Raw genomic sequence first — 12,284 nt, 5'->3', positions numbered from 1 at the left:
GAGAGGAAGATGGAAGATTCCCCCCTCATCCTTTGTCATCACAGAGATTTTGCCGTTGCTACAGTCAGTCTTACCACTGCGTGTGTCCCGTCCCACTATGGCCCGCTCTCTGACCCTCTGTGCACTGCTGCTTGCTGGAGAAGACTGAACTCCAGCCGTTGCTGCCCCCCTCATTTCCCTGGTGACTCTTGCTGCCTTAACTGGTCATTTTACAGACTGTAGCTTCACAGGAATGCCACCTGCGTGAAGCTGCTGTGAACTGGGAAACTCTGTCCTGGTTATACAGATCTCAGACATGGTTCCATTGCCTGCGGGTTGTTCCAGAGATCCTGAACTGTCCTGGAAAAGACCTTGACACTTTCGCTGCTATTGTAGCAGCCATTACTGCTGCAGACATTGTGTCTGCAGTGTCTGGAGTTATCCTCCCCAATCTATTGTTAGACAAACACAGTGGGTGAACTTTCTGGAGTAGTTGCTAACAATTGGGAGTTCAAAATTTTATTATAGGAGAGGCTTGACTACGGCCTTTGGTGGTAACAGCTGAAGAGAACCAAATGAGGTGCCCACTACTTATCGGGAGTGGCTCTGTTTGGTACAGCCCTAGGCTGTGGATTAGTGTTCATGCTATGGTTGGTTTGCAAACTCAGATCTCAACAAAAACGTGACAAGGCCGTTATCACTCAAGCACTTGTGGCAATTGAACAAGGGGCCTCCCCTGGAATTTGGCTATCTATACTCAGGAATTAGTCAGTATCTGAGTTTTCTGCTCTTGCACCCCATGGATCTGTGGGTCCATTGCACTGGGATGAGAGAGACTCTCTCTCGGTATCTGAGTTCTCTGCTCTTGCACCCCATGGATCTGTGGATCCATTGCACTGGGATGAGAGAGAGTCAATGATCCATTGATCAGCCCTTCCACATCGCTGAGGTTTCCTAATTGCACGTGATAGGGTGATCATGATTTGTTATAAAATAAATGATTTGTTATAAAATAAATAATAAGGGGGAGATGTAGAGGGCTGCTGCCACCACAAGATGGCGCTGGCTTCCACTGCGCCCCACGTGGAAGGCCAGGATAGCTTCAGCCATTACAAGATGGCGCTGGCCTCTGCCTCGCCAGCCGACTTCCTTTCAGGAAGTTAACTGTGTGCGCATGTGCAAGAGTGCCTTCGTGCCAGGTCTTTGCCCACTCTGGGACGTGCCTAATGAAATCATGGGTAAGCGACCAATCAGGTGTGGATGCGCCACGCTAGGGTGTATATAAGCCACGCCATGCAGGCGCGCGGGGCTCTCCTTAAGATTGAATAAAAGTTTTGGCTGTAGCAAGGATCCGTATGTCCCCGCGTGTTTTCTTGCTGGAGAGAAGTCGCACATGGGACAATAGATAAACCCTTAGCCAGACTAACGAGAGGACACAGAGAGTGTGTACAAATTAACAGAATCACAAATGAAAAGGGAGACATAACTACAGATTCAGAGGAAATTCAAAAAAATCATCAGCTCTTACTATAAAAGTCTATATTCAACAAAACTTGAAAATTTGCAGGAAATGGACAATTTCCTAGACAGATACCAGGTACCGAAGTTAAATCAGGAACAGATAAACCAGTTAAACAACCCCATAACTTCTAACGAAATAAAAGTAGTCATTAAAGGTCTCCCAACCAAAAAGAGCCCAGGTCCAGACGGGTTTAGTGCAGAATTCTATCAGACCTTCATAGAAGACCTCATACCAATACTATCCAAACTATTCCACAAAATTGAAACAGATGGAGCACTGCCGAATTCCTTCTATGAAGCCACAATTACTCTTATACCTAAACCACACAGAGACCCAACAAAGAAAGAGAACTTCAGACCAATTTCCCTTATGAATATCGACGCAAAAATACTCAATAAAATTCTGGCAAACCGAATCCAAGAGCACATCAAAACAATCATCCACCATGATCAAGTAGGCTTCATCCCAGGCATGCAGGGATGGTTTAATATACGGAAAACCATCAATGTGATCCATTATATAAAAAAACTGAAAGAACAAAACCACATGATCATTTCATTAGATGCTGAAAAAGCATTTGACAAAATTCAACACCTTTTCATGATAAAAGTCCGGAAAAAACAGGAATTCAAGGCCCATACCTAAACATAGTAAAAGCCATATACAGCAAACCAGTTCCTAACATTAAACTAAATGGAGAGAAACTTGAAGCAATCCCACTAAAATCAGGGACTAAACAAGGCTGCCCAGTCTCTCCCTACTTATTCAATATAGTTCTTGAAGTCCTACCCAGAGCAATCAGACAACAAAAGGAAATCAAGGGGATACAGATTGGAAAGGAAGAAGTCAAAATATCACTATTTGCAGATGATATGATAGTATATTTAAGCGATCCCAAAAGTTTCACCAGAGAACTACTAAAGCTGATAAACAACTTCAGCAAAGTGACTGGGTATAAAATTAACTCAAATGAATCAGTAGCCTTCCTCTACAAAAAAAGAGAAACAAGCCGAGAAAGAAATTAGGGAAACGACACCCTTCATAATAGACCCAAACAATATGAAGTAGTTCGGTGTGACTTTAACCGAGCAAGTAAAAGATCTGTACAATAAGAACTTCAAGACTCTGAAGAAAGAAATTGAAGAAGACCTCAGAAGATGGAAAGATCTCCCATGCTCATGGATTGGCAGGATTAATATAGTAAAAATGGCCATTCTACCAAAAGCGATCTACAGATTCAATGCAATCCCCATTAAAATACCAATCCAATTCTTCAAAGAGTTAGACAGAACAATTTGCAAATTCATCTGGAATAACAAAAAACCCAGGATAGCTAAAACTATCCTCAACAATAAAAGGACTTCAGGGGGAATCACTATCCCTGAACTCAAGCAATATTACAGAGCAATAGTGATAAAAACTGCATGGAATTGGTACAGAGACAGACAGATAGACCAATGGAACAGGATTGAAGACCCAGAAATGAACCCACACACCTATGGGCACTTGATTTTTGACAAAGGAGCCAAAACCATCAAATGTAAAAAAGATAACATTTTCAGCAAATGGTGCTGGTTCAACTGGAGGTGAACATGTAGAAGAATGCAAATCGGTCCATGCTTATCTCCCTGTACAAAGCTTAAGTCCAAGTGGATCAAGGACCTCCACATCAAACCAGATACACTCAAACTAATAGAAGAAAAACTATGGCAGCATCTCGAACACATGGGCATTGGAAAAAATTTCCTGAACAAAACACCAATGGCTTATGCTCTAAGATCAAGAATCAACAAATGGGATCTCATAAAACTGCAACTCTTCTGTAAGGCAAAGGAGACTGTGATTAGGACAAAACGGCAACCAACAGATTGGGAAAAGATCTTTACCAATCCTACAACAGATAGAGGCCTTATATCCAAAATATACAAAGAACTCAAGAAGTTAGATCGCAGGGAGACAAATAACCCTATTTAAAGTGGGGTTCAGAACTAAACAAAGAATTCACAGCTGAGGAATGCTGAATGGCTGAGAAACACCTAAAGAAATGTTCAACATCTTTAGTCATAAGGGAAATGCAAATCAAAACAACCCTGAGATTTCACCTCACACCAGTGACAATGGCTAAGATCAAAAACTCAGGTGACAACAAATGCTGGCGAGGATGTGGAGAAAGAGGAACACTCCTCCATTGTTGGTGGGATTGCAGAATGGTAAAACCATTCTGGAAATCAGTCTGGAGGTTCCTCAGAAAATTGGACATTGAACTACCTGAGGATCCAGCGATACCTCTCTTGGGCATAAACCCACAAGATGCCCCAACATATAAAAAAGACACGTGCTCCACTATGTTCATCGCAGCCTTATTTATAATATCCAGAAGCTGGAAAGAACCCAGATGCCCTTCAACAGAGGAATGGATACAGAAAATGTGGTACATCTACACAATGGAATATTACTCAGCTATCAAAAACAATGACTTTATGAAATTCGTAGGCAAATGGTTGGAACTAGAAAATATCATCCTGAGTGAGGTAACCCAACCACAGAAAAACACACATGGTATGCACTCATTGATAAGTGGCTATTAGCCCAAATGCTTGAATTACTCTAGATGCCCAGAACACATGAAACTCAAGACAGATCATCAAAACGTGAATGCTTCACTCCTTCTTTAAAAGGGGGAACAAGAATATCCTTGACAGGGAATAGAGAGGCAAAGTTTAAAACAGAGACAGAAGGAACACCAATTCAGAGCCTGCCCCACATGTGGCCCATACATATACAGCCACCCAATTAGACAAGATGGATGAAGCAAAGAAGTGCAGGCCGACAGGAGCTGGATGTAGATCGCTCCTGAGAGACACAGCCAGAATACAGCAAACACAGAGGTGAATGCCAGCAGCAAACCACTGAACTGAGAATAGGACCCCCGTTGAAGGAATCAGAGAAAGAACTGGAAGAGCTTGAAGGGGCTCGTGACCCCTTATGAACAACAATGCCAAGCAACTAGAGTTTCCAGGGACTAAGCCACTACCTAAAGACTATACATGGACTGACCCTGGACTCTGACCTCATAGGTAGCAATGAATATCCTAGTAAGATCACCAGTGGAAGGGGAAGCCCTTGGTCCCACTAAGACTGAACCCCCAGTGAACGTGATTTTGGGGGGGAGGGTGGCAATGGGGGGAGGGTGTGGAGGGGAACACCCATAAAGAAGGGGAGGAGGGATTAGGGGGATATTTGCCTGGAAACCGGGAAAGGGAACAACATTCGAAATGTAAATAAGAAATACTCAAGTTAATAAAAAAAATAATAAAAAGAAAAGAAAAAAAAAGAAAAAGATGACCATAAGCATACAAGAAGCCTATACAACCCCAAATACATTGGCCCCTTCATATAATAATCAAAATACTAAATGGACAATGAAAGAATATTAAAAGCAGTAAGGGAAATAGGTCAAAAAGACAGACCTAACAGAATTACACTAGACTGCTCAGCAGAGACTATGAAAGCTAGAAGATCCTGAGCAGATAGTTGTCATACAAACCCTAAGAGAACAAAGAACGCCAACCCAGGCTACTATATCCAGTAAAACTCTCAATTAACATATGTGTAGAAAGGAAGATATTCCACAACAAAACCCAATTTACATAACATCTTTCCACAGATCCAGCCAAACAAAGAATAATAGGTGGAAAAACTCCAATACAAGGAGGGAAACTACACCCTAGAAAAGGTAAGAAAGTAATCATCTTTCAAAAAAACCCAAGAGAAGATAGCTACACAAACAGAATTCCACCTCTAACAACAAATTAAGCAACAATCACTTTTCCTTAATCTCTCTTAAATCAATGGACTAAATTTGCAAACAAAAAGACAAAGAATAACAAACTGGATATTTAAACAGGACCCAGAATTTTGCTGCATACAGGAAATGCATCTCAGTGACAAAGAAAGACACTTTCCAAAAGGCTGGGAAAAGTTTTTCCAAGCAAACGTTTCCAATAAACAAGTTGAAGCAGCCATTCTAATATCGAAAAAAATAGACTTTCAACCAAAAGTTATCACAAAAGGTTATGTAGGACACATCATTCTTGTCAAAGGAAAAGCCCAGCAAGATGAACTCTCAATGCTAAATATTTATGCTCCAAAAACACCCACAATCATAAAATAAATTTTACTAAAGCTCAGACACATTGTACCTCACGTAATAATAGTGTGACTTCAGCACACCACTCTCATCAACAAACAGATCATAGAAACAGCAACTAAGCAGAGACACAGTGAAACTAACAGAAGTTATGAACTAAATGGATTTAACAGATATCTTTAGAACATTGCATGCTAAAACAAAAAGAGTATACTTCTTCTCAGCACCTCATCATAACTTCTCCAAAATTGACCATTGAATCGGTCACAAAACAAGCCTCAACAGATAGAAGAAGATAGAAATAATCCCATGCATCATATCAAATAAACATGGACAAAGGCTCGTTATCAATAACAATAAAAGTTACAGAAAGTCCACATACACATGGACATGAACAATGCCCTTCTTAATGATAACTTGTTTAAGGAAGAAATAAATAAATTAAAGATTTTTTAGAATTAAATGAAAAATGAAGGTACAACACACCCAAACTTATGGGACACAATGAAAGCAGTGCTAAGAGGAAAACTCATAACTCCGAGTGCCTCCAAAGAGAAACTGGAGAGAGCAAACATTAGCAGCTTGACAGCACACCTGAAAGCTGTAGAACAGAAATAAGCAAATGCACCCAAGAGGAATAGACCACAGGAAATAATCAAATGCAGGGCTAAAATGAACCAAGTAGAAACAAAGAGAACTATACAAAGAGTCAACAAAGCCAGGAGCTGGTTCTTTGAGAAAATCAACAACATAGATAAACCCTTAGCCAGACTAAACATAGGGCAAAAGAGACAGTATCCAAATTAATAAAATCAGAAATGAAAAGTGAGACATAACAACAGAAACTGAGGAAATTAAAAAAAAATCAGCAGATCCTACTACAAAAGCCTATATTCAACAAAACTGGAAAACCTGGATAAAATGGACAATTTTCTAGACAGATATCAGGTACAAAAGTTAAATCAGGATCATATAAACCATCTAAACAGTCCCATAACTCTTAAAGAAATGGAAGTAGTCATTAAAAGTCTCTCAACCAAACAAAGCCTAGGACCAGATGGGTGTCTTGCTGAATTCTATCAGACTTTCATAGAAGACTTAATACCAATACCTTCCAAACTATTTCACATAATAGAAACAGAAGGAACACTACCCAATTTATTCTATGAAGCCACGGTTATCCTCATACCTAAACCACACAAAGACCCAACAAAGAAAGAGAACTTCAAATCAAAATTCCCTTATGAATATTTAGCCCAAAAAACTTGATAAGATTCTCACAAACTGAATCCAAGAACACATCAAAAAGATCATCCATCATGATCAAGTAGGCTTCATCCCAGGGATGTGGGGTGGTTCACTATACAGAAATTTATCAATGTAATCCACTATATAAACAAACTCAATGAAAAAAAAAAACACACACATGATCATCTCATTAGATGCTGAGAAAGCATTTGACAAAATTCAACACCCCTTCATGGTAAAAGTTTTGGAAAGATCAAGAACTCAAGGCCCATACCTAAACATAGTAAAAGCAATATACAGCAAACCAGTAGCCAACATCAAACTAAATGGAGAGAAACTTGAAGGAATCCCACTAAAATCAGGGACTAGACAAGGCTGCCCACTCTCTCCCTACCTATTCAACATAGTATCTGGACTCCTAGCCAGAGCAATTAGACAACAAAAAGAGATGAAAGGGATACAAATTGGAAAGGAAGAAGTCAAAATATCACTATTGGCAAATGATATGATAGTATACTTAAGTGACCCCAAAAATTCCACCAGATAAACCTGATAAACAACTTCAGCAAGGTGGCTGGATATAAAATTAACTCAAACAAATCAGCAGCCTTCCTTTACTCAAAGAATAAACAGGCTGAGAAGGAAATTAGGGAAATGACATTCTTCACAGTATTCACAAATAATATAAAATACCTTGGTGTGACTCTATGCAAGCAAATGAAAGTCTGTATGACAAGAACTTCAAGTCTCTGAATAAAGAAATCAAAGAAGATCTCAGAAGATGGAAAGATCTCCCATGTTCATGGTTTGGCAGCATTAATATGGTAAAAATGGACATCTTGCAGAAAGCAATCTACAGATTCAATGCAATTCCCATCAAAATTCCAACTCAATTCTTCATAGAGTTAGAAAGAGCAATTTGCTAATTCATTTGGAATAACAAAAATCCCAGGGTAGGGAAAACTATTCTCAACAATAAAAGAACTGGGGGAATCACCATCCCTGACCTCAAGATGTATTACAGAGCGATAGTGATAAATACTATATGATATTAGTACAGAGACAGGCAGGTAGATCAACGGAATAGAATTGAAGACCTAGAAATGAACCCACACACCTATGCTTCAGTCCTTCTCAGAAAGGGGAACAGAATACTCACGGGAGGAAATACAGGGGAAAAAATGTGGATCAGAGACTGTAGGAAAAGCCATCCAGAGACTGACTCACCTGTGGATTCATCCCATATACAGCCACCAAACCCAGTCACTATTGCTGGTGCCAAGAAGTGCTTGCTGACAGGAGCCACTGTCTCCTGTGAGGCTCTACCAGAGACTTAGTGAAGTAGATGATGGTGCTTGCAGTTAACTATCAAACTGATCACAGGAACCCCAATGGAGGAGTTAAGAGGAAGGTCTGAAGGTCGGCTGGAGAGATGGTTCTGCCATTAAAAAGGTTCACAATCCAAAATATAAGAGAGAGGACTGAAGGAGCTGAAGAGGTTTGTAGCCCCATAGGAAGAATAACAATATCAACCAACCAGATTCCCCAGAACTCCCTGGGACTAAACCACTAAGAGTACACATGGTGGGACCCATGGCTCCATCTGCATATGTAGTAGAGGATGACGTTGTCTGGCATCAACAGGAGGAGAAGCCCTGTGAAGGCTTGTTACTCCAGTGTAGGAGAATGCCAGTGTGTTTTGTTGGGAGTGGGTGGGTGGGAGGGGGAGCATCCTCATAGGAGCAAGTGAAGGGGATACAGAGGGAGAACCTGGAAAGGGGATAACATTTGAAATGTCAATACATAAAATATCCAATAAAAAATAGAAATAAAAGAAAATGAGATTCCTACAGCAACCAGCATGATGATATGTATCCTACCAAATCCTCCTAACTCATGCATCTGTAGGTTGCAAGCATTATTGCAGCCTGGGAAGCGACAGACACCCACACTTCTCTGGCCCAAGACCAGGAAGTACAAGAAATTCTACTTTCATCATGATTAATGTGATGGGTGCACAAAGACAAATTGATGCTTCCAACAGGAAAACTGAAATTTGTTTGTGAAGTGAGACTAAAAGTGGCGGCATTAAATCTAAACCATTTCCTGTGAAGTGGATTTATTTTTTAAAAAAAAATTGGCCGCCATATTATTTTCTTAGTCACCTTTTCTTTGGGCTTGTTGGAGGCATAGTCCCTCCTAGCAACCTCCCATCTGCTGGAAAACAGAATCAGGAGAAAGAGGAGCCCACGTGACACATCCCTCGCTGGAAGAAAATACTAGGGGAACTAGGTACATAAACCACCATTTGTATAAAACCCTGTTAGTGCCCTCTTCAGACTGATAAAAGGAGTTTTGCATCACTGAGAGGAGAGAGCAGCTGCCATCCCCCGATTCTAGTAAAGACAGTATTAGAAAGCATCTGCAGACCTCTCTGTTCGTAGTTACCAGGCAACAGAAAGGCCCTTAGTTCTCTCCAATTAAACCACTCATGCTGCAGGCAGAGGAAGGTATACCTCACATAATGAGTCTGCTCAAAAAGCTGTAGTTCTGTGGTAGACTGCTTGCCCAGCGGGGTCGGAAGTGGGAGAAATAGGGGAACCCTGCTTGGCTTTTTGTGTCCTTGTATTTCTCAAGCTAGTCCAGACGTATGGCGTTACGAAATGTTTTTTTTTTTTAATCAAAGGTATTATTTGTAATTTTTTCCTGTTAATAATCACACAATTGTTGGAGGAGAGGGTACTATCTCAGTCGAGAACTTTCTATCTCATTGGTTTGGGGTTAACATTAACTAGCCTTTGCAATGGTCACATACACTACTTTCCGGTTGACTCTATGCCAGAAGGCAAGATTTCCAGAGCCCAGGGGTCTAAGGATCCCACTGAGGGTGGCGGCTGCATGGATTAGAAGGTGCTCTGCAGTGATTGGGGGACGGGGCGAAAAGCGAAGAAGGTGGAGAATAGGGATCATGTGTGTTCCTCGAATGTACAACCCACATTTGAATGACAAATAACAAGGCCAACCTATAAAAACAACTAAGCGCAAATCTACCCATATCCATCTTCCCCGGGATGCGTGTGGTTTTTCAACTAACTTTGGGAAGTCGCAGAGACCCAGCGGTGTGGCCCTCACCACCTCTCCTACACTTTGGCATTTTAAGCGTGCACCGCCCTTAAAGGTATCTTTCTTTCCTCCGGATTAAGTATGGAAGATCCCTTCAGCCCCTCAACTCTGTCTCCGGTGTCTAACCTATCCCTACCCATTCGGCAGAGCTGGGGTCTCAACCTCACTTCTAAGCAGGGAACCTCTGTGCCGGGACCGCAGCCGCCTCCACGCTGGCCACCTAGCCACCGGATCCATCTGGTCTTCTTGGGGATCATCCTGGCGGCCTCGGTAGCTGGCAACACCACAGTGCTCTGCCGCCTGTGCGGCAGTAGCAGCCGACCCTGGCTGGGTCCCAAGCGTCGCAAGATGGACTTCCTGCTGGTGCAGCTAGCAGCGGCTGACCTGTACGCGAGTGGAGGCACCGCGCTGTCGCAGCTGGCTTGGGAGTTGCTGGGCGACCCGCGACCTGCTCTGGGCAACTTGGCTTGCCGCCTTTCCCAGTTGCTGCAGACATCTGGGCGGGGCGCCTCCGCCCACCTGGTGGCGCTCATTGCTTTGGAGCGCCAGCTCGCAGTGCGAGGTCCTCAGGGCCCACAGTTGCCCGCACGCGCCCTGACTACCCTGAGCTGGCTGCTGGCTCTGCTGCTTGCTCTGCCGCCCACCTTCGTGGTGCGCTGGGAAGCGCCTCCATCTTCAACCGCCAGCGCCTGGCCCGGGGAGCATCGCTGCCACGACATCTTCGCCCCCCTGCCGCGCTGGCACCTGCAGGTCTACGCGCTCTACGAGGCTATCGTGGGCTTCGCGGCGCCAGTCGCGATCTTGGGTGTCTCTTGCGGTCACCTGCTGTGTGTCTGGTGGCGGCGCGGGTCTCAGGCTTCGGTGGCTGGGATGCCCTGGTCCGCCAGTATGGCTCGAGCCTCCTTACCCAGTGCGCTGCCCCGCGCCAAGGTGCAGAGCTTGAAAATGAGCCTGGCACTGGCACTGCTCTTCGTGGGCTGCGACCTGCCCTACTTTGCAGCTCGCTTGGCAGCCGCCTGGTCGTCGGGGCACCGGGGTGATTGGGAGGGAGAGAGCCTGGTAGCCGCGATGCGGGTCGTAGAGGTGGCCAACAGCGCTGTCAATCCTTTGGTCTACCTTTTCTTCCAGACGGGTGACTGCCGTCTCTGGCGGCGGCTACGGAGGCGTATAGGAGTTCTGTGCTGCGTGCAGGAGGAAGAAGCCGAGATCAGCGGAGGGGCTGGGGACCACCAGGCACTCCACCGCCATCGCTGGCCCCACCCCCATTATCACCATGCCCGGCGGGAGGAGCGGGACCAAGGCGGCCTGCGCCCACCCCCGCCACGCCCCAGACCTCTGCCCTGCTCCTGTGAAAGTGCCTTCTAGGAGCTGCTGCACAGACAGGTCGTTTGTCACTGTGGCACAGACTTCAGACAACACAGGATGTAAGTGGTCTGCCTAAATCACGAATAGTGGAACTGTCTGCAGGAACCACTGAAACTGCCCGCATACTTTATGCGACAGTTATTTCCTTCTAATTAAGGACATGGTTTTTACTTCTTGTTTGTTTTCTTCCCTGTGGTTCCTCTCACAATGCCCATTTTAAGGAGACCAAATGCTTGGAAAGTTGTTTAAAAAAATTTAATATTTTTGCAATTCTCTTTTATATTCCCACTGTGTTCTAGATAAGAACATTTATTTTAACAAAATTGTCAATTTTTCATTCGTTGCTATTATGTTTTTAGTGAATTCGAATTGTGCTTAAATCAAGTGCATCTTTGGGGAGCAGCAAATTTGCTGTTCCTACCAAGAAGAAAATCCCCATAATGCTCTTCCTGGGGAGATCTGGAGTCCTATTAGCAAAGCTATAGGAAAGTAATTATGCTGTCACTTCAGTGACAGAGCATTTGAAAAATAAAAGCATTCCCCACATAGCAGCTAGAACACCTTTTTTAACGTGGTAATGTGTTTTCTGGGAAGAAAATCGGTGTGGCTTTTATTTCCAATCTAACTTCCACATCAATAAAAACTGAGAGTACATGAGGACATAAAGCTTCTTTTAGTTCTTTCCAAGCATGTCTATATTCCGTCAGACATAGAGTTATTGTGCCCAGTCCAGCTTCTAAGTCTGTCCACATTAAACTCCTAAGGGAAAAGTCTTGAGGGAAAGTGTTAAGTAGATGTGCCAGGGCAGGAGTCACTGTCCAAGTGCTCCAAGATCTGCAGGAAAAAGCTCCAAGTTCAGCATGTAGGTAGAAAACTGCTTAAAAATAAACCTGTGTA

At 43.3% G+C, this 12,284-nt stretch overlaps 1 protein-coding gene across 3 annotated transcripts; it reads left to right on the top strand.

Moving 5' to 3' along the window:
- The first annotated feature begins 9,583 nt into the window (after positions 1-9,583).
- Positions 9,584-12,047, top strand: Gpr150 (G protein-coupled receptor 150). Of its 3 annotated transcripts, none has more exons than XM_087629738.1 (2): positions 9,584-10,772; positions 11,151-12,047. In XM_087629738.1, the coding sequence occupies exons 1-2, from the start codon at positions 10,104-10,106 to the stop codon at positions 11,385-11,387; spliced, it is 906 nt and encodes a 301-aa protein (XP_087485864.1). In that variant the 5' UTR covers positions 9,584-10,103; the 3' UTR covers positions 11,388-12,047.
- Positions 12,048-12,284: the final 237 nt, after the last annotated feature.

This window comes from Rattus norvegicus, chromosome 2, assembly GCF_021556685.1.
Source record: "Rattus norvegicus strain SHRSP/BbbUtx chromosome 2, alternate assembly SHRSP_T2T, whole genome shotgun sequence".
Lineage (NCBI taxonomy): Eukaryota > Metazoa > Chordata > Mammalia > Rodentia > Muridae > Rattus > Rattus norvegicus.
This window is presented reverse-complemented; position numbering and strand designations above follow the sequence as displayed.